This window comes from Rhinatrema bivittatum, chromosome 4, assembly GCF_901001135.1.
Source record: "Rhinatrema bivittatum chromosome 4, aRhiBiv1.1, whole genome shotgun sequence".
Classification (NCBI taxonomy): domain Eukaryota; kingdom Metazoa; phylum Chordata; class Amphibia; order Gymnophiona; family Rhinatrematidae; genus Rhinatrema; species Rhinatrema bivittatum.
In genome coordinates this window covers 62,686,313-62,706,792 of record NC_042618.1, presented here as the reverse complement: position 1 = coordinate 62,706,792, position 20,480 = coordinate 62,686,313, and the positions used below count along the sequence as shown (strand labels likewise).

The 20,480-nt window shown below is 45.8% G+C and overlaps 1 protein-coding gene across 6 annotated transcripts in view; it reads left to right on the top strand.

The window, feature by feature from the left end:
• The window catches only part of KIAA0586 (KIAA0586 ortholog), a 299,701-nt gene that overhangs the window by 72,792 nt on the left and 206,429 nt on the right, over window positions 1-20,480 (top strand). For all 6 annotated transcript variants that reach the window (XM_029598209.1, XM_029598205.1, XM_029598206.1 and 3 more), the window contains exons 12-14: window positions 5,721-5,793; window positions 8,579-8,836; window positions 15,634-15,811. In XM_029598209.1, the coding sequence (XP_029454069.1) occupies window positions 5,721-5,793; window positions 8,579-8,836; window positions 15,634-15,811 (509 nt within the window). The remainder of the gene's footprint in view (window positions 1-5,720; window positions 5,794-8,578; window positions 8,837-15,633; window positions 15,812-20,480) is intronic.

The window sequence follows — 20,480 nt, the reverse complement described above, 5'->3', positions numbered from 1 at the left end:
AGAAATAGTTATCCGGCTAAGTGGGGGTAGGGTGGGGGGGTAGAGCTACTTCTCTGACTAACTTAGCCAAAATAGTGCTGACATTCGGTTAGCCAGATAAATGTATCCAGCTAACTACTAGAGAGCCAGGTATATTTAGCTGCACGTTCTTGCTGCTGAATAACCCAGCCAAGTTGCTTAGCTCCTGCCATAGAGTCCTGAGTAGGCCATCTTTGGACCCATAAAGCAGGTTTCCACTTTATCCAGCCAGACCACTTCCGATGCATGTATAATGTCTCCCAACCAGCAGATGGAGACAAAGACTGACAGGTCTGTTGACATCACTCCTTATAGGCTCCTGTGCTGACCTCTTTCTGCCAGTATTCTCTTATCTCCAGCAGATGGCAGGCAAGCTTCCCCTGCTGTGACCTGAGGCTTTGGTTAGGCCTGCTGAAGAAAATAGAAATTTGGATGGCAGCTTCTGAGATTAAATTATTGTACTCTCACCTTTGCTTGAGCACAGCCAGTGGACCAGAGGGCTTCCAGTTGTTGGAAAAGGGTTTTTCCTGAGTACGGTTTCTGGAATTGCCCCTCTTTCCCCCTCCCCATGCTTTTTCTCTCTTCTTCTGTGGTTCCTCCTCCCCTTTAAAAGGAAAAAAAAGACTAAAAAAGGCTCCCTTCTCTTGAGCTCTATGACTGTGGTTGGTTTCTGCTTGTTAAAGCTATAAAAAAAAAAACAACAAAAAAAACCAAACTGGAAGGCAGAAGAATGGTTTGCTATCTGAGGAACTGTGTGCTGAAGCGGGAGAGTAAGGGAGGAAGCGAACTCAGGAAGCGCTCAGTAGTTTGCAGTGCATGTGGATTTTACTGGGAGTGGAGAGGGAGAAAGAGCAGCATGTAGAATTGTCTACCCCAGGGTCATCTGAAGAACTTTCCTGCTAGTATCCTTGCTGCTGTTGCAGAAATAATGGTCAATATTGGAACCGCAAGAAGGGAAGGAGCTCAGAGCATAGGCTGCCTACTGGTTCACATGGTCTCAGACATTGCAGCAGTCTGGTCCGTGGCTCCTACCAAGTGGAGTTCCAAGATGAGCAGTTCCTGTTTCTTGAGGTGGAGACGTGATTCCTTCCTCTTCCTAAGCCTCTGTTCCCATAGAGTTTGCACCGAAATCGTTTCTATAGAGCTGAGTGCAACTCCAGGTTTCTCTCCTGCAGGACCCTCTCCCCTGGAAGACCTCCTGGGAATACTAAGCAGAAGTAAAAATGAAGTAGAGGAGGTTTGGGAGGGGAGAAAGTCTTGCAATTTCAGATCTGTTGTTTGGGGAACCTTAAGGTTTTAAGAGGAAAGTGACAATGAGGGAGAGTTGGAGGAGGAATGTTCCCCTATGGAAGAAGATAATTCAGCTATGGTTCAGTTGTTCCACAAAAAGGAACTTCCTCCCATAGTTTCACAGTCCTTAAGAACGCTGGACCAAGCAAAAAAAAAAAAAATAGGAGTCAATTAACTCAGAAGACACTAATGAATTTAAGGAAACCATTCAAAGCATTTCCATAGCATAGATAGGGATCCGATTTCTGTGTAATGGGTTACCCCAGTATTAAATTTTAAACAGGCTGGGGCCAATTTTCAGAGTTTAGGCTCCTTAATTAGCTCTTTTGAAAATTTATTAGGGTTGAGTACCAAAATTTAGGTACTAGTTTTATTAGACTCCTAAAAAGTGGATGGTTACGGGGGCAGATTTAGGACGGGGACACAAAGTTAGGAGCTTAGCACTGATTTTCAGAACTAGGCACCTAATTTAGGGGCCTAAATCTAGGAAAATAAATAGGCCTAAATTTATGTCCCTAACAGCCACCTAAATTTATGTGAATGTTCAGCTGAATATAGGTGCCTAATTTAGGGATGTAATTTTAGAGGCCTAAATTTGGGAGCTCAGCTTTTTTTGAATATCTGCCCCGGTAAGACTATGGTGAGGTTGTATTCCTTCCTGGCTCAGAAAAGGGAAAAACTGGAATTTCCTCAAGTGGACACTTATTTGTGCTGTCATTAAGAGGGCCACTATTCCTGTGGAAGAGGGCTGTGCCCTCAAGGATAGGAAGATAGAGGCTATGTTTAAGTGTGCTTTTGAAGCTGTTGGTTTGATGCTGCTGGCTGCTGTGTGCAGCGGTATTGTAACTAGGGCAGGATAGCATTTGTCTCAACAAATACAGGATAGTTCCTTAGAAAGTGTGAGAAAAATCCTGGAGGATGCAATTCATATGAATTGGTCTGGGCTTCGGCTAAGAGTATGGCTTCCACTGTAGCTGTCCGTCATTTGCTGTGGCTTTGAAAGTGGTCAGCAGTTTCAATTTCTAAGACAAGGTGGATCAAATGTTTCTGCTAGAGAACTTTTTCTTTTTGGAGAAGATTTAGGAAAGCTGGTGAAAGCATAGGGGAAACTGAAGGTCATGAGATTGCCTGAAGAAAAGCCTAAGAGGATGTCATGACCTGCTCTGGCTTGGAGCTATTTTAGGGATTCCAAGCATGCAAAGCCGAGGAGGTTGGTGTGTGTTAAGTGGTCTAGAGCCTTTGGTAGACTCCAGTCCTTTTGGAACTCTAAGAAGGAAGTTCGAATGGATTGGGACAATCCAGCAGTTCTCAGAACTTCCATTGAAGATGTGGGAGGCCGCTCTCTGATGCAAAGACTGGGTAGGTGGTTGTCAGCCTTTTACTGGAAGTGGGCCCACATTATTTTAGATCAGTGGGTCTTAATTGTAGTTGTTAGGGATGGCTATGCTCTAGATTTTTTCCCATCCATTTTTTTTAGATGCTTTATGGTTTCTTCTTGTCTATCCGTTCATAAGGGGAAGGTATACAGATGACGTTTTTGTGGCTGCTGCATATAGAGGTGGTAGTTCCAGTCCTGTACTCTTAATGGGGTCAGGGTTGGTGCTCAATTTTACATTGTGGTACCAAAGAAGAGGTTACTTTTCACCCTATTCTAGACCTGAAGCAGCTCAACAAGGCTCTGAAAGGCAGGGTGGAAATTTCTGAAGTCTTGTTGTAATACCAGCTGCAACAAGGAGAATTCTTAATGTCATTAGATCTGACGGAGGCATATCTGCTTATTCTGATAAAAGAAGGACATCAGAAATATCTTTGACTTGCAGTGATGGGAGGTGGGGTGCTTTCAGTGTCAGGCTTTCTCTTTTTTGGTTAGCCACAGCTTCAAGATCTTTTTCCAAGGTGATGGTTATGGTGATGGCCCTGTGGAGAGAAGGTATTTTGGTACATCTGTGTCTGGATGATTGATGGATCTGACAGAAGTTCGGCCAAAAAAGCAAATCAGTGATGGCCAGAGTTATGCAGTTTTTGCAGGATTTGGGCTGGGTTTCCAATTTCGACAAGAGCATCTTGCTTCCCTTTTGATCTCTGGAGTACCTGGGGGTTTGGTTTGACACCAGGGAAAGCTGGGTCCATTTGTTAGATATAAAGATCTGGAAGTTTCAAAATTAAGTGTATGGTTTGAGGATTCAAAGATGCACAGTGTACATTTATCATCTGATATTGGGTTCCATGATGGCTGCCTTGGATTTAGTGCCCTGGGCAAGGGCGCAGAGGAGCTTATTCTCAAAATTGTTTCCTCAGTTCCAGGTGTATTTCATTACACTGCCTGTGATGTAAGCAAGAGAGAGTTTTGCTTTGGTAGCTAGTTTGTAAGAACTTGACAGTGGGAATGGATTTTGAATCTCCTGTTTGGATAATGATGATCTCAAATGCCAGTCTCTGGGGCTGGAGTGCTCATTGTGTAGTGTCTCAAGGCACTTTGAATACGAAAGAAGTCAAATGGTCCAGAGCAATAAGAAAGGTACTCCTTTTCTTCAGGGTCAGGTGGTCAGAATCTTGTCAGCCCAATCTGTGTAGATTCTCATGGTTCCTTCATTTCTTCATAAGATGGTTTTACTTTTTTTCATCTTAACCAGATGGTATGTCTCACTTTCTTTCAAAGGGACTTGGTTGGAGAAGTGTACTGAATTTCATCATTTAGATATTAGAGGTTTTCTGCTGTAATTAAAGGGCACTAATAATTTCATAACCTTGGAGTACCATTTCTTTGGTATAGTGGTTCTAGAAGGGTCAGAACAGCTTTGAAGACATCTATAGCTTGTTGGAGTAAGGAAGTTATAGGAGTAGCTTACATATCCAAGAGATTGCCACTTCCCAAGATACTGAGACTGTAATCTACTAGGACACAGGTGGCTGTGGGCAGAACTCCACCTGATGTCACCACTGGAGATTTGTAGAGTAGTAACCTGGTCTTCCTTTTATACTTATTCAATGCACTTTCATCTCAACCTTCAAGCCATGGAAGAGGCTTTCTTTGATTCGGAGATCTTTAGCGTGGGCTTTGCAGTGTCCCACCCAGTAGAGGAGGGATAGCTTGGGTACATCCAGTGCCTCTGAACTGGTCTGGCTGGATGTGAACAGGAAGGAGAAATTAAATACCTAATAATTTCCTTTTCTTGAGTCCAGCCAGACCAGCCCAGGACTCTCTCTGTTCTATAAAATGTATTATTCTCCTGATTCATTTTTAGAATTACTGTTTGTATGTGTTTGTCGGCAAGCTGCATGTTAAGGTTGTATCCTGCATTCCTTGATAAGAATTGTCTGTTCATTTCTTGTTTCTGTTTTGTTTTTCCCTCAGAAACTTTGTTTTTTGCTTGGGGGCTGAGGGAAAGTTTAGTATATTAGCTTGTTACATAGAATGGCAGGCTGAGGTCAGCACATGAGCTTATATTGAGTAATGTCATCAAACTTGTTAAACTCTGTCTCCATCTACTGGTTGGTAGGCATAACTCATGTATCTGGTCTGGCTGGACTCAAGGAAATGAAATTATCAGAAAACTAATTTCTCCTTTATTCCTCTTTTCTCAACACTTTTTTCTTTTATCCCATTGCTTTTAACAATTAACTTCCTTACTTCTCTCTCTGCTTCATTCTGTCTTCCTATGCCTTATTCTTCTGTCTCTCCTTCTCTTTAATTTGGAAAATTATTAGTAAATAGGTATATAAAAGATTTTTCTGTAAGTAACGATCATATTCAGACCACATTGGTACAAAGGCCTTGCATGCATTTTCCCTGTGGGCTTTGCACCAGTTCTCAAATTGACAGTGCTTGGGCTTTGAAACTTTCTGTAGGTATAAAGCACACATGGTGACTTGCACCTGCTTTGTGTGCGGATAGACGTTTGTTGGAATACTGTGCCCAAAGAGGGTAATTTTCAAAGGAGTTACGCGTGTAATTGTAACAAACTATCATAGCAATTTTCAAAAGCCATTTACTCAAGTAAAGTGCATTTACATGATTAAATCTTATGGACAATTCAATGACATATATTGTAGCAGTTTTTAAAAGCCCACTTACTCGAGCAAAGTGCATTTACTGGAGTAAAACCCAGTTTTACTCCAGTAAATGCTTTTTAAAATCAGGCCTCTAGATTTGAAAATGTAATTAATGCATGTGCATTTCCTCTCCTGACCTAAACACGCCCTTGAGCACACCTCTGCTGTGCGGCTAATAGCTCACATTTTGTGGGACAACGCAGGGACTTCTAGACACATGGGAAAGGAACAACAATTTTCTGAAAGCTGATTAATGTGGGTAAAACACTTTTTTTTTTTTTTTTTTTTTTTTCCCCACCCACACAAATTACTTTGAAAATTGTCTTCCCCAAAAGCTGTGATTATTTCTACTTTTTCAGGGATGCAGCAGAAGAAATTCGCATCCAAAAGACTGTTGATGCTTGGATTACAGCAATCAGTACAGAAATACAGGTGAGTGCTATGGTATGGAGCCTTGAAGATCTACTTGGTCAGATTTTCGAGGTTTTAGCTTGGCAGAACATTTGATTGGTGAAACTAAATGTAGACTATTTCCCACTGATAGGCCTCTTATTGCTCTTTTCAGGCAACTTTGTCCAGCTTTAAGTCCCCTGCATTATCTGCTATATTTTCCTTGATTATTTTTTTTTCCCTGTCTACCCCATCCATTGATCATGTTGCTTCTGCTGTTTGTATTTGCTGAGAGAATGTAAGCAGCTTCTTTTATAGTTGGATTTCTTTACTTGGTTACCCAGTTGGTTAGGTTCGAAGAAGACAGTAAAGTCCAACTTTCTGCTCATTGTCTTCTGCCAGTTGACCTGTACAGTGAGAGCACGAGTTCATTTCCAATCAGCATGATGTATTCTAGCCAGTACTGGAATGATTTGTCCTGCTTGATGCGTCTGCTCCATGATATTTTCATATGGTGGTTTGAGAATTAGTCTCCTGCACTGCAGGAAACCAAACTGGCATAATTAAAAATTTTATTTTGAAATAATTTATACAGACTGGTTATTCTTAGAGTAGATTTTTAAGAGATAAATATGGTTTGCATTTTTTACTTTTGAAGAATTCTTCAGTCTTACATTGCAGTGGACTCAGCTCATATAGTTTAAAAAAAAACATGTTTTAAGACCATTTTCGCTTTTCTTTCAAATCAAAATTAGTCGATTAGAAGAAAGAAATATATATATTTTTTCCTAAACAAAAAATAAATGCCACTTATGCAGTGAAATCCACTTGTACATAATGCTGATATGATTGCAGGATATTCTAGAAAAGACTAGCAGCGTTCACAGGATGTGCTATGTATCCTGTCTTTCAGGATGATCTGTGTGTTTCTGATTAGAGTTGGCTTGACTGCTCCCTAGCTGGCAGTAATCCACCTGAGCCGTGGTGCTAATTAGTAGAGATGTGAATCGTGTGATCGATCGTCTTAACGATCGATTTCGGCTGGGGGAGGGAGGGAATCGGATCGTCGCAGTTTTGTTTTTTTAAATATCGTGTAAATCGTAAATCGGGGGAGGGCGGGAAAACCGGCACACTAAAACAACCCTAAAACCCACCCCGAACCCCCCCAAAATGTCTTAAATTACCTGGGGTCCAGTGGGGGGGTCCCGGTGTGATCTTCCACTCTCGGGCACACTAAAACAACCCTAAAACCCACCCCGACCCTTTAAAATAAATCCCCCACCCTCCCGAATCCCCCCAAAATGTCTTAAATTACCTGGGGTCCAGTGGGGGGGGTCCCGGTGTGTTGTTCCACTCTCGGGCCACGAGTTGATACAAATGGCGCCGGTGCTACCTTTGCCCTGTCATATGACAGGGCAAAGGTAGCGCCAGCGCCATTTTGGTTCCTGTCCCCCGACGTCACGAGCGCAGGAGATCGCTCCCGGACCCCCGCTGGACCCCCAGGGACTTTTGGCCAGCTTGGGGGGGCCTCCTGACCCCCACAAGACTTGCCAAAAGTCCAGCGGGGGTCCGGGAACGACCTCCTGCACTCGAATCGTGTTGCTGTAATGCAAAATGGCGCCGGCCTTATGGCCATACGGCCAGCGCCATTTTGCAATACTCATTTTGCAATACTCATTTTGCAATACTCGTTGCAAAATGGTGCCGGCCGTATGGCCATATTGCCGTACTGCAAAATGGCGCCAGCCATATGGCCGGCGCCATTTTGCATTACGGCAACACGATTCGAGTGCAGGAGGTCGTTTCCGGACCCCTTCTGGACTTTTGGCAAGTCTTGTGGGGGTCAGGAGGCCCCCCCCAAGCTGGCCAAAAGTCCCTGGGGGTCCAGCGGGGGTCCGGGAGCGATCTCCTACGCTCGTGACGTCGGGGGACAGGAACCAAAATGGCACTGGCGCTACCATTGCCCTGTCATATGACAGGGCAAAGGTAGCGCCGGCGCCATTTGTATCAACCCGTGGCCCGAGAGTGGAACATCACACCAGGACCCCCCCACTGGACCCCAGGTAATTTAAGACATTTTGGGGGGGTTCAGGAGGGTGGGGGATTTATTTTAAAGGGTCGGGGTGGGTTTAAGGGTTGTTTTAGTGTGCCCGAGAGTGGAAGATCACACCGGGACCCCTCCACTAGACCCCAGGTAATTTAAGACATTTTGGGGGGGTTTGGGAGGGTGGGGGATTTATTTTAAAGGGTCGGGGTGGGTTTTAGGGTTGTTTTAGTGTGCCGGTTTTCCCGCCCTCCCCCTTCCCCTGATTTACGATTTTTGACGATAAATCGGGGGAATTCCTATTATATATCGCCTTTAACGATTTTTGACGATTTAAAATATATCGGACGATATTTTAAATCGTCAAAAAACGATTCACATCCCTACTAATTAGTTCTTAAAATGAGCAATTTTTCTATCAGGTTAAACTGTGGGTTGGGTGTCAGGCCTTGAAAAGAGGGCTTATGTTGTAAATTGTGATGCCTTTCACATTCACTAACTTACCTTTAGTATTAGTGTCTCCTTTAATGTTCCCAGATGACGCTGCCATTCACCCTGAAGAGAGCTGTACCTCATGTAGTCATGTCTGAGCAAGCTCCAAAGAATCAATTTTTACTTTTTGAAGCTCATGTGGGGTAGATAGGAGCTAGGTCATAATACAGTGGGTGGGGCGGAGAGATCCGTGCTAGCAAATAGCAAACTCTCTGTATCACTCATGCATTGGCAATGAAGGGACGCTAGAAAAATCCAAATATTCTATATATCTCTATGCTTTATTTTTAGGATGAAATGGCAAGAAAGGATTATGAAAAAAAGAAACTTAATCAGAAAGATCATGAGTCATCTGTGATGAGGAAAGCACAGAGCACAAAAGGTATAAAGGTTAATAAAGCGAGAAAAGGTCAACAGACTCCAAACAAAACTGGACCAGTAGCAAGGAAATCTTGCCCTCAAGGCACAGCCAGAGAGACGGCTACAAGGTCCAGTGTGAAAACAGACAGCCGTTGTCAGCCTTTGCAGAAGAGAGAGAGGAAGTCAAAGGTAATTGCCTGCATATTCAGACAAAGGAGCCAGACTCCTGTTTTCTGTCACTGCTGTTAAGTAATGAGCTCTGTGAAGAGGTATGTAGGAGAAATTCTCAGAACACCATATAGGACTGGCTCCAGTTATCTAGTTTGGTCCACATTAAGGGACACCCAGGAGGCAAAACCAAGACCAGAAGGTGGTTCCCTGGGGAGAAAGATAAAAGCTTAGGCCTAGGGAAGAACAAGGGGCCCTAGACAGGAGGAGAAAGTAGAAGAGAGTACACTAAAACTGTATATGTTTGAATGCCATAACTGATAAGCTGCTGAGGTAAGCAGGCTTTCTTTTTGGCTGATTTTGTTTTAGTAAATAATACAGGCTGGAGTCCAGTCTCCTTCTCTCCTTCAGCACCTTCCCTAAGCTAAGGACTGCTCCCAAGGTACCACAGGCTCCTTTTCCACAAAAGCAGGACTAGGTAGAGTTTGAAACTAGTTCCATGTTGGCCCTTTTGTTTAGTGTGCTAAGAAGTTAGCTGAGGTCTTCTTTATGAACAGAGAGAACCCATCTGTGCCTTATACTGTCACTTCACTATACAAACACGTCTGTGACGATTGCTTTTATATATTTTTTTGTATTAATTTTTATTTATTTATATGAAAATCTATATACAATAAGCATAAGGAAGAAAAAAGTAAAACTGGAGAGCGATGAGCACATTATAGCAATACCTGTATTCAGTATACTGTAAATTGCAAAATATTCCAGTCACGCCACAATAAATAATTAAATAACTCCAACTAAAATCCTGCTAATGGATGCAAAGAAAGAAACTTCTGTAACTAACAAGCAGAAGTAAAGTACATCTCCCATACATAGGCAAATCACCAAGGCTTGGTAATATAGAGAGAGTAATTTTGTTCTTCATTGACAAGCAGGGCTGAATTAGCCATGACATGTGGGTGATGTCATCCGATGGTGGCAAAAGAACCCATCTGCCTAGGTCAGTAAAGTTTTATTACTGAGCATGTGTGTGGGAGTGCCTGCATGCATGTTGCCTTATGAGCCCAACTATCTTTGTCTACTTTAAATTTTTGGCCTTATAGGCCTTCTTTTTTATTTTTTGTTTTTCCATCTTTTTGGACAGCCTATCAAATAGTACATTCAGTGCTAAAAAAAAAAAATAATAATAATTTTTTCTGTTTCTGTGCAAGTTCCAGATTGTCCATGGGGGACAGCTCTACTGTTGACTCTGTCCGCTGAGTTGTGCACAGGGCTTCTCTTCCCCTCAGTGCCAGACTCTGGATCTGCCATAACCTCAAGGTTGAGCAAGATGCAAAAGCGCTGGGCATAGGAGCTGACATCCCCCCCCCCCCCCTGCAGGCTTGTAGTGAAGAAGAGGCTCCCTTGTCTCTATTGGGCACCAATATGCCTGACATCAGAGTGCCTGGCTCCAGTGGGGAAGAAATGTTTTGGCGCCATTGTCGTTAGGGTCTTTGGGCATGGGCACAATTGTGCTGCACTACTGGGATGACTCATTGCAATGCCTTCAGGAACCCCCTTAGCACCCTCTGCTGGAGGTGCCAGGAACATCTTAAGGGGAGGTGGACTTTTTTTTAGTGGATCTTATAGCCTCTGGGATGGAAGAATGTTTGTCTCATCAGCAGGAGTCCCACCCCCATGCTGCAGCCTGCCAGGGATACTAGCTGGGGGAATTAGTATGCCTCAGTTGGCAGTCTCTCCCTGCTGTGGAGGAATTCCATACAATAGTCCGAGGATGACTGAAGAGTAGCCCTCCCCTGGGAGTTTTCCTTTCGAGACATTGAGGCCCCCCCCACCCCAGTAAATGGATAGCATCCCTTCCTCGTTAGGCTCTGAGGAAGGATCTGTGGGGATTCCCTCAGTCCCTTTACCTGGTCTGCTCGAGCTTTCATCTCGATCAGTAGATTTATTTTCTTCATAGTTCCTGAAAATTGGGGAAGGAAGATCGAAATCAGCATCCTAGGGGTAAAAGATTTATAATGACCCCGGTACATCACATTTGCAGGAAACTGATGAGAATGTGGGTCAATCAGCCTCCTGCTCTCCGTGGCAAACTGATTCTTAGAGTTTCCCATTTTTGGGATAGTGTAACTACCATTCCAGTCCTTGTGGTGCAGTATTCATTTTTATGGGCAAAGGAGTTGCTTTTTCTAGCATCCCTTTGAGGAAGGACCCCTTCTGGATGTGTTTGCAAAGGAAATCTTCCAAAGCTCCATATTGAATGTTCATATTACCCATTCCGTACATGGGTGCTTTATCTAGCTAAAGCACCTCATAGCTTCTTTGGACAGGGGGAGCATGTAAGCTATCATTAGGAGTGCATGGTGAACTGACTACTTCCTATGCTCTGGTGATATTCACTGGGGGACAAGGTCTGAGTAACTGTTGCCCAGGTTAAGGAGCAGCACCAACCAAAACTATAGGGTTGTTTTCAGTCCAAGGGCACTTTTATGAAGGGCATCCACCCAAGGAGCCGCAAGGTCTAGACCAGGGCCCAGCTTTTTGATGAGCCTAAAATCTCAACCACCGTCTCTGCCAGTAGAGGGGAGTCTTCAGCAATTCCTTGAAGATTGAAAGAAAGTCACCAAGGACTGTCGGATCTTCCAGTTTGCAGAGTGTAGTTATCGTTTATGCTTTTCCTACCTTCCAGTACACCACTGTTTGGTTTTCAGTTCAAATCTGTCTCAACTGATTTAACTTCGTCTCAAGGTAGAGTGGCTCCTTTGGCAACGGGTGTTAGATCCTGTTCCTCCTGAGGAGTGTAACAAGATATTCTATTCCCACTACTTTCTCATTTCCAAAACATTTGGGGGGGGGGGGGGTTGGACCTATCCCAAATATACGAAAGTTGGACAGGGAGCTGTTTGGGGAGAAATTCAAGATAACACACTCCGCATCTCCCTTTCATTCTTTGCTCTAGATTTGAAGGAGTCTTTCTTTGGTTTATGGTTATACTCTGGCTCCTAGCTGTCCTGAGGGTCTTCACTTCATGACTAGCAGTAGTGGTGGTGCAGTTATGCCTATGCCTAGCTGATTGACTGGTAACTGGATCATTTTGGTGGGTTTCTAGTCTCCCTGAATAAGTCTATTCAACTCCTTCGGTCCTGACATTTCTTATCTTTGGGGTGTGAAGAGACTCAGTAGAGGAAAGGACTGTCTGCCTCTTGGCAGTGAGTTCATATCCACGCCAGATGCCTTTCTGCTCAAGTGGGATGCAAATATGCTATATGATTTTACTTCACTTCCAGTGGTGGTGAGGTTGGTGATTAAGGTACTCCAGACTCTGCACACCTTATCCTCATTGCTCCAGCTTGGCCTAGACAAATGTGTTCTTATGTAGTCGGGTTGTCAGTCCATTGACTGGTCCTTCTGGGAGCCGAGCCGAGGAATACCACTTTCCATGTAAGAAACTTCAAGGAAGCTGCCTCCACTGAGATGAATTTATTAGAGGAGGGTCGACTATATCATCTAAGGAATGAGATAACTACCAATCTCATAACCAGTTATATATTATTTATTTGTTGCTAATTTCCGCTCTACCTTTCTTCCTGGCTACTCTAGCCCCCAAGTTCAATGCCCTTGTTTTATGTAACTTTGCTTGATTCAGCCTTCTTGTTTTTGGTTACTCTTGTTTATCCCCTAAGTTCCATGTAAACCGGCCTGATGTGAATTCTATTCGTGAAGTCTGGTATAGAAATATATATTAAATAAATAAATCATCTGAGCCACCTCTTCCTCAACTTGATAGTATGCATGTTGAGTGTCGATAGTCTCCTAGTTGTTACAGTCTAAGGAAGTTGAGGACATTGTGATTTTGGCCAGGAAGCCATCTACCAGAAGAGCATACAGTTGTAAATGGTGTGAAGCAAGCTCCCTGAACTTGTTTACCTGTACTTTAAAAGATCTGCTTCAGTACTTGTTCTCCCCCTCCACATTGGGCCTCAGTATATCATCTGTCAAGGTGCATCTCAGTGCAATTGCTGCTTACCACCCTCAGGTAAATGGAAAACTGATACCCATCTATCCCGTGGTATCGAGTTCATGAAGGGCTTGTGGCCTATGAGATCTCCAGTTGCAAAACCACCAGTGCCATGGGATTTCAGTGTCATCTAGGCATGACTGATGAAGTCTCCTTACAAGCTGTTGGAGTTAACGTCCTTGAAGTTTCTTACACAGAAACTGGTATTTCTAGTCACCATCACTTCATGTAGAAGTCAGTGATCTACAAGTATTGGTTCCTTACGCTCAATAACTATAATTTTTTCACAATAGGGTGGTGCTCTGTACTTATCCTAAGTTTCTGGCTAAAATGTTTTCTATTTCATTTGAATCATGCCATCGTTTTGCCGATATTCTTTCCAAGACCTTATGCACATAAAGGACAGAAGGCCCTCCATTCATTGGAGTGTAAAAGGGCCTTAGCCTATTACCTGAGGAGAACTCAACCACATTGTCAGGTTTCTCAACTTGCATAAGAATTGCCATACCAGGTCAGACCGAGGGTCCATCAAGCCCAGTATCCAGTTTCCAACAACCCATCCAGGTCACAAGTGTCTGGCAAGATCCCAAACAGTAAATAGATCCCCATGCTGCTGTTGCACAGTGATAAGTAGTGGCTATTCTCTGTCTACTTGGTTAATAACAGTTTATGAACTTCTCCTCCAGGAACTTGTTCAAACCTTTTATAAACCAAGCTACACTAACTGCTTTAACTACATCCTCTGGCAATGAATTCCAGAGCTTAGCTGTGCGTTGAGTGAAAGAATTTTCTCCCATTTTGTTTTGAGTCTGCTGTTTACTAACTTCACGGAGTGTCATCTTCTATGATCCCAACAGCCTGGGCATGGCCATTGCCAAATGTACATTGTTTAACTAGTTAACAAACTGTATTTCGCATTGCTATGCTTTGGTTGGCCTTCAGATCACTAACTCTGTCAAGGCTCATGAAGCAAGAGTCTTGGCTACCTCAGTAGCTCACTGAACAACTGCCTTAATCAAGGACATTTGTAAAGCTGCATCTTGGGTCCTCAGATCACATCTTCACCCTTTCACTACTGTCTGAAAATTCTCTCTGGGAGTGCCAGTAACTTTGGGCAAGCAGTTTTATGCAGCCTGTTTACCCAGTAGCCCATTTTCCACAGGGGTTACAGGTTGCTTGTTCAGTAAGTTCTCTGCCACGCAACGCTCATCTTGGGGCTCCCCACATGTCATGGCAGTCCTGCAGGTGAACAGAGATGGCAAGATTGCTTACTGTAAACAGTGTTCACTGTAGACAGCAGGATGAAATAGCCATGCTTAATGCCTGCCTGCCTCCCTGGAGAGTCATCTTTCTAGCTAAAGCTAAGCTGTATAATCGACTGAGGGGCTAATGAGGTAGCATGTGTGTAGGGGAACTCCCAGGGATGCACAGCAATAAATCTTTATTGAACTAGAGAGATGGGTCTGTTTGACTGATGTCACCCCCGTGTCATGGCTGATTCATCTTGCTATATTCTGAAGTCCCCTTTACGATAAACAAACTTGCTTTATATCGTGGGTAATATATGCGGCAAATAGGCACATAAGTTAGCCCAACTGTTAAGGAGTGTATGTGCATAAGTTTGCTTTGAAAATTATCCCCCTGAAAGTACCTGCATAAGTTACACCTGCTGTCTGGACCATGAAAATTTTGGGGCAGATTTTCAAAGGGTTACACATGCAACCCCCGAAAAGCTGCCCCTGCGCGCGCCAAGCCTATCTTGCATAGGCTCGGCGGTGCGCGCAAGGCCCGGGACGCGCGTATGTCCTGGGGCTTGCAAAAGGGGTGAGATGTGGGCGGGGAATGGGCGGGGTGGGACCTGAGCCTCCAGGCACAGCGGCCATTTGCCTGGGATCGCGGGCCGGCCATTGGCCAGCGAGCGCAATTTCTTCAACAAAGGTAAGGGGGTTTCTAGGTAGGGCTTGGGAGGTGGGTAAGGGAGGGGAAGGTACGGGGGGGCAGAAGGAAAGTTCCCTCCGAGGCTGCTCCGATTTCGGAGCGGCCTCGGAGGGAATGGAGGCAGGCTGTGCGGCTTGGCGCACACAAGTTGCACAATTGTGCACCCCCTTGTGCGCGCCGACCCTGGATTTTATAACATGCGCGCGGCTGTGCGCACATGTTATAAAATCGGGCGTAGCTTTGTTCGCGCTGGGTTGTGCAAGCAAAACTGCGCCCACGCGCAGGTTTTAAAATCTGCCCCTTTATGTGCATACTTTTTAAAATAGAAAAGTATGCATGTGAGTGAAAATTGTGCCCCATTCCCACCCTAGGAATGCATCTGCATGGTTCTAGTACACTTGCGCACAAAGGTACATGTTTATGTAAGCGTACCTGCACATCAAGCGGGTAACTATATGAAACCCCATTTCTGTCCATAAAACAGTGTTTTATGTGCGCAAATGCATTTGATAATTACCCCCATATTGAGGTTTTGTACTGCAGATTTTTATTTGCTTTTGTACTTCACTGTGACCAGCATCTCCCAAGGAAGAGCATCTTTATCTGTCTGCATAAGTGTTTGTTATAAAGTGGCTGTTGCATATTACAAGGATTGTATTTGATGCGACACAAGCCAGATGTTGGAGGATATGTACTGTACTGTACATTCAAGCCATGAGCCATATGAGTAAGTGGCAGCCTGACATTTCTGTTGATCTGTTAATACAGAGTTTTGTTTGTTTCATCTAGGAATAAATTGTTAAAAAAAAATAAAATAAAATATGTGCAGCAGACTGTGAAATAGCTATTTTGCATGCAGGTCCCTCCACTGATACCGGAAGGAGCCCTGCCAAATGAAGAATTTCTGTCACAGTTGTATGGCAAAGCCATTTATCAGGGGCACCGCAGCACCCTTAAGAAAGGACCATATCTTCGATTTAATTCTCCATCCCCCAAATCCAAACTGCAGAGGCCTAGACTGATAGAAAGTGTAAAAGGTAAGGTGATACATAAAATATGCAAGGGAATCCTCATGTTTTTGCCTATCTTGTGTTGTCTTTCATGCAGTTGACCTCTGATTAGACTTCTGCACTCACTCCCAAAGCCTTTACTGCTGTCTTTCAAGGGCTAAACAGGTGAATGTTGGCCATTTTTACCATCTTGGCTAGAGCTGTCAAATCACTTTGGGCTGCACAACTTGGTCACAGGTGCTAAGAAAATTGATTTGCAAACTCATAAATTTAAAGGGAAACTTGTTGTTGCCTGGTAAAATGAGATTTCTTTATCATCTTGCTAGACCAGTCAGGATGTGTATGTTATACCTCCCTGCCAGCAGATGGAGCCAGAGGCCACAACTGTTTTTAGTGACATCCTCACCACTATTAAAGAATGGTGCAGCCTAGGCACATGCCAGTGTTCTCTGTCTCCAGCAGAAGATGACACATGCAGCACTGATACAGCAGGAAGTTTTCTCCTAGGACAAGCAGGATGGTAGTGCTCATACATTGATGACATCAGATGGAGCCTGGCACGGAAAACTTCTGTCAAAGTTTCTAGAACTTTGACCAAGCGCACTGAACATGCCCAGCATGCCACTATCCATGCACGGGGTCCCTTTGTCTCACGGAGGTGGAACTCGAGCTTTTTTTCTGCTTTGGAATGGTGGCTCCCGGCCATCGACTGCTCGTTATTCTCTTTTTTTTTCAATGGCATCATCTGGGTTCCACCACTGACCTCAGTGCCCCCGGACTATGTCCATCACAGACCCCCATGAGGTCTATATTTTGTGCCTGGGGGCATCGCACGATGTGTGCTGTTTTTTTCTTTTTGCGCCCAGACGATCCCCAAGGGTTGCCAATCGTACCTTGATAAGATGGAGAAGTTGTTTGGACTCAAGAAGTCTGAGCCCTCGACCTCAGCATCAGAGGCATCGACTCCTAGGGGCAAGGAGGATCCGGTAGGTACCGGTCCTGACCTGCCATCTGCTCTCCTGGTTCCCCAGATCAAATTAGGGGCTGGGATCAGCCCATGTCTATTTCTTCCTATTCTAGGTCCAGTTCATTGCCATTGCCCTCGCTGCTGGGGAAAGACCAGGCCGAGCATCATGGGAACGTGAGGAATCAATGTTATCTGTCATCTTACTCGCATGACTCGAAGCTTGGGAAGGCATCATCAGAGATGCCCCCGAAGTGGCCCTGCATCAACGAGGCATCAACCTCCATCGAAGCTAAGGGCCCGAGGTGGTCCCCACTGCCGCCGCCTCAAGTTGTCCTGCCATCGGCAGCATTTGAGGAGGAGTTAGAGCACAGGGTGCAGTTGGCGGACGGACGAGCTCTACAAGGTATTGAGCCTCCAATCCCCTTGGGGCCACCACTGTCAATGTTGGCACTGTTGTTGGAGTGTCTGGATTTGCTAGTCTGTGCATTACCGATACAACCCGCATCGATGCCCTGAGAGCTTTTGATGCCTTGGGGGACACCAGTGCATCTGCGATCAGAAACCATTCCCATCGCTGACTCCTCGGATGAGGGAGAGTTGGTATAGTTATTCCTCTGCAGGCCCCTTCACGCCTGCTGGGCACTAATTGGCCAGGTCCATCAATGCCCCTGGTTCCAGTGCTGTCTGCGCCCTCTGGTCCTTCGATGCCTTTGGGGCTGTTGATGCCCCGAGCCAAGGCCACGCTTTGGGCTCCTCTACCAGTGTCTCCAGGTGATCTGAGTGAGGTGGATGCCCCCTGTGACTCGTGGGAAGACTAGCCTTCCGAATCTTCTTCAGTGGAATCTGAGGATCTTCCTTCTGAGCTATCCCCAGCAGAGGAGAGGCGCCACTCTCTTCCAGAGGACCTGACCTTTTTCAGGTTTTGTCCAGGCCATGACTGAGTTGGTACCCTTCCAGCTCCTGATGGAAGAAGACTCCAGGCATAAGAAGCTGGAAGTCCTTCAATTCATGGATGCTCCCAAGGAAGTGATAGCAGTCTTGATCCATGACATTTTCAAGGAACCGTTTGTCCGCCTTTGGGAACATCCTATTTCAGTTCCTTTGGTTAACCAGAAGACTGACGCTGTATATCTGGTTCAGCCTACCACTGGTTTTGAGCGGTGTCAGCTTCCTCACCAGTCTGTGGTGGTGGAATCCACCCTGAAAAAGGCTAAGAAGTCCCACAGCCACGACACTCAGCTCCTTCAGTCAGGGGATAGCTACGATCTTTGTGGCCCAGTGGACGACATTCACCACCGACTTGGTCCTTTCCATCATCCGGCGAGGGTACCAGTTGCATTTTCAGGAGTTTCCTCCGGACTCTCCCCCATGTCCCTCTTGGGAGTCCTCTGCAGATCAGGAAATACTACTCAAGGAGCTCTCTGCCCTATTAATGGCCAGAGCAATCGAACCCGTTCCGTCCAGTTAGTGGGGAAGTGGTTTCTACTCCTGGTATTTCCTCATCCCAAAGAGAACAGGGGGCCTTCTCTCGATCCTGGACTTGAGAGCATTGAACAAATTCCTCAAGTGGGAAAAGTTCAAGATAGTGTCGCTGGGTGCCCTTTTTCCTCTCCTGCGACGGGGTGAATGGCTTTGCTCCCTTGATTTAAGAGACGCATACACCCTCATAGAAACTTCTCACATCCACAGAGAGAACCTCAGATTTGTGGTGGCCGGGAAGCATTTTCAGTACCGGGTACTACCCTTCGGGTTGGCATCCACTCCCCATGTCTTCACCAAGTGCCTGACAGTACTGGGGGCCTACCTAAGGTGGATCCGTGTACAGGTCGTTCCCTACCTGGACAACTGGCTCATCAAGAGCTCCTCCAGGCAGGGAATGTTGCAGTCCATGGAAGCCACCATTCGTGTCTTGGAGACATTGGGGTATCTGATGAGCTACCCGAAGTCCTAGCTTGTCCCAGTACCACAGCTGGACTTCATCGGTGCCAGGTTTGACACATTTCAGGTTCAAGCATTCTTGTCCCGGTATCAAGTACTCACCTGTTGCGACAGTCGCTGCCAGTCGTGTCCACTCCACCCACCTTACCTCTTTTGCGACTCCCTCTTTGGTTGATGGAAGTTTGGCTGCCGCAGCATCATCTTGCCGACCTCCTCTGGCGTCTCCGGACCGGCTAGACGCTGCCTTCCGCCATGTTCTCCTGAGGTCTAGGGGCTGCCTTCCGCCATGTTCTCCTGAGGCCTAGGGGCCCCGATTCAGTACCAGCTGTGGTGCGAACTTCTGGGGCGTCCCCCTGAGATGATGTCATCCTCACCAGATGTTTAAGGTCTTCGTTTTTGCTAGCTATTCGAGTTAGCAAGGGCTTTCCTCCAGGTATCACTGCAGATGGGATTTGCTCTCTGCATACCTTGCTACTCTGCCTCCTCAGACTTTACCAGGGGTACCCACTCCTCGGGGGCCTCGCTCTCTCTTTCTTGCTTTTTAGTTCTCAGTCTGGAACCGGTACTCGCTCCTCGAGGGCCCATGTTCCCGGACCTACTACCGAATACTACTTCTGCCAGGAAGTCACCGCTGCCTACAACACCAGTCAGTTACCATCTCTCTCTCAGAGCTTTCCCTGGAACCAGGTACTCACTCCTCGAGGGCCTACTTCATTCCAGCCTCTGGGCTGCTTCAAGAGCTATGGTGTGAGTGTTACTATCAAGGTTCTGTTCCTGAACTCTGCCTACTCACTATATTCAGTTTCTCTACAGCTCAGACATCCTGGGATCACTGTTCCAGTGCCTGAGGGACTACAGCCCAGCCGGGCTCTTTCAGCTCACTACTGCCACCTCTGGTGGTTCACTATACAGTCTAATAAAAGATCTAGTGTGTGTCTGTCTCCCAACTCTGAGCCTGACTGGTGGCCCCTCTCGGGATCTTCCCCCGGGGGCGTGGTCATGTGCCACCGGTCCAAGGATCCACCCACAATTATCACAAGTAATATCACCTTAGCTTCGCTTGCAGGTATAATCTCTCGGAGTTTCCAGGTCATGGCACACTGTGTGTTGTGCCTCTTGGGGCATATGGCTGCGACGGTCCATGTCATTCCCTTTGCTCTCCTACACATGCGCAGAGCACGGTGGACCCAGGCCACTCAGGGTCTTCGGGTACGCATTTGAGTCACTTTGCCACTTCAAGCCTCCTTCTTGTGGTGGATGGCTCTGTCCAACTTGGAAGTGGGGGTTCCATTTCAGTCTTCCCCCCACTCAGGTTGTACTCACCAAGGATGCCTCCCACATGGGGAGCCCATGTGGGTGATCTTCACAGCCAGGGTCTTTTGTCGCCATAGGAAGCATGCTGTCAGATCAACTTCCTGGAACTGCGGCGATCAGATATGCCCTCTGGGCATTTTGGGATCATCTAGTCAACAAGGTGGTCCTCATTCACACCAATAATCAGGTAGCAATGTGATATCTGAACAAATATCGAGGCACGGGATCCTTTCTCCTCTTATCAGGAGGCAGTCCAGATATGGTCGTGGGCCCTGTCCCAGGGCATCTTTCTTCGAGCCGAATACCTGCCAAGACAGGAGAACATGCTGGCAAATAACCTGATTCAGTCTTTCCATCTGCATGAGTAGTTTCTGAAGCAGGAGGTAGCGGACCGGATCTTCCATCTTTGGGGGGACCCCGGACGTAAATCGCTTTGCTTCTCCTGACAACAAGAAACTAAAGAGTGGCAAATCACCT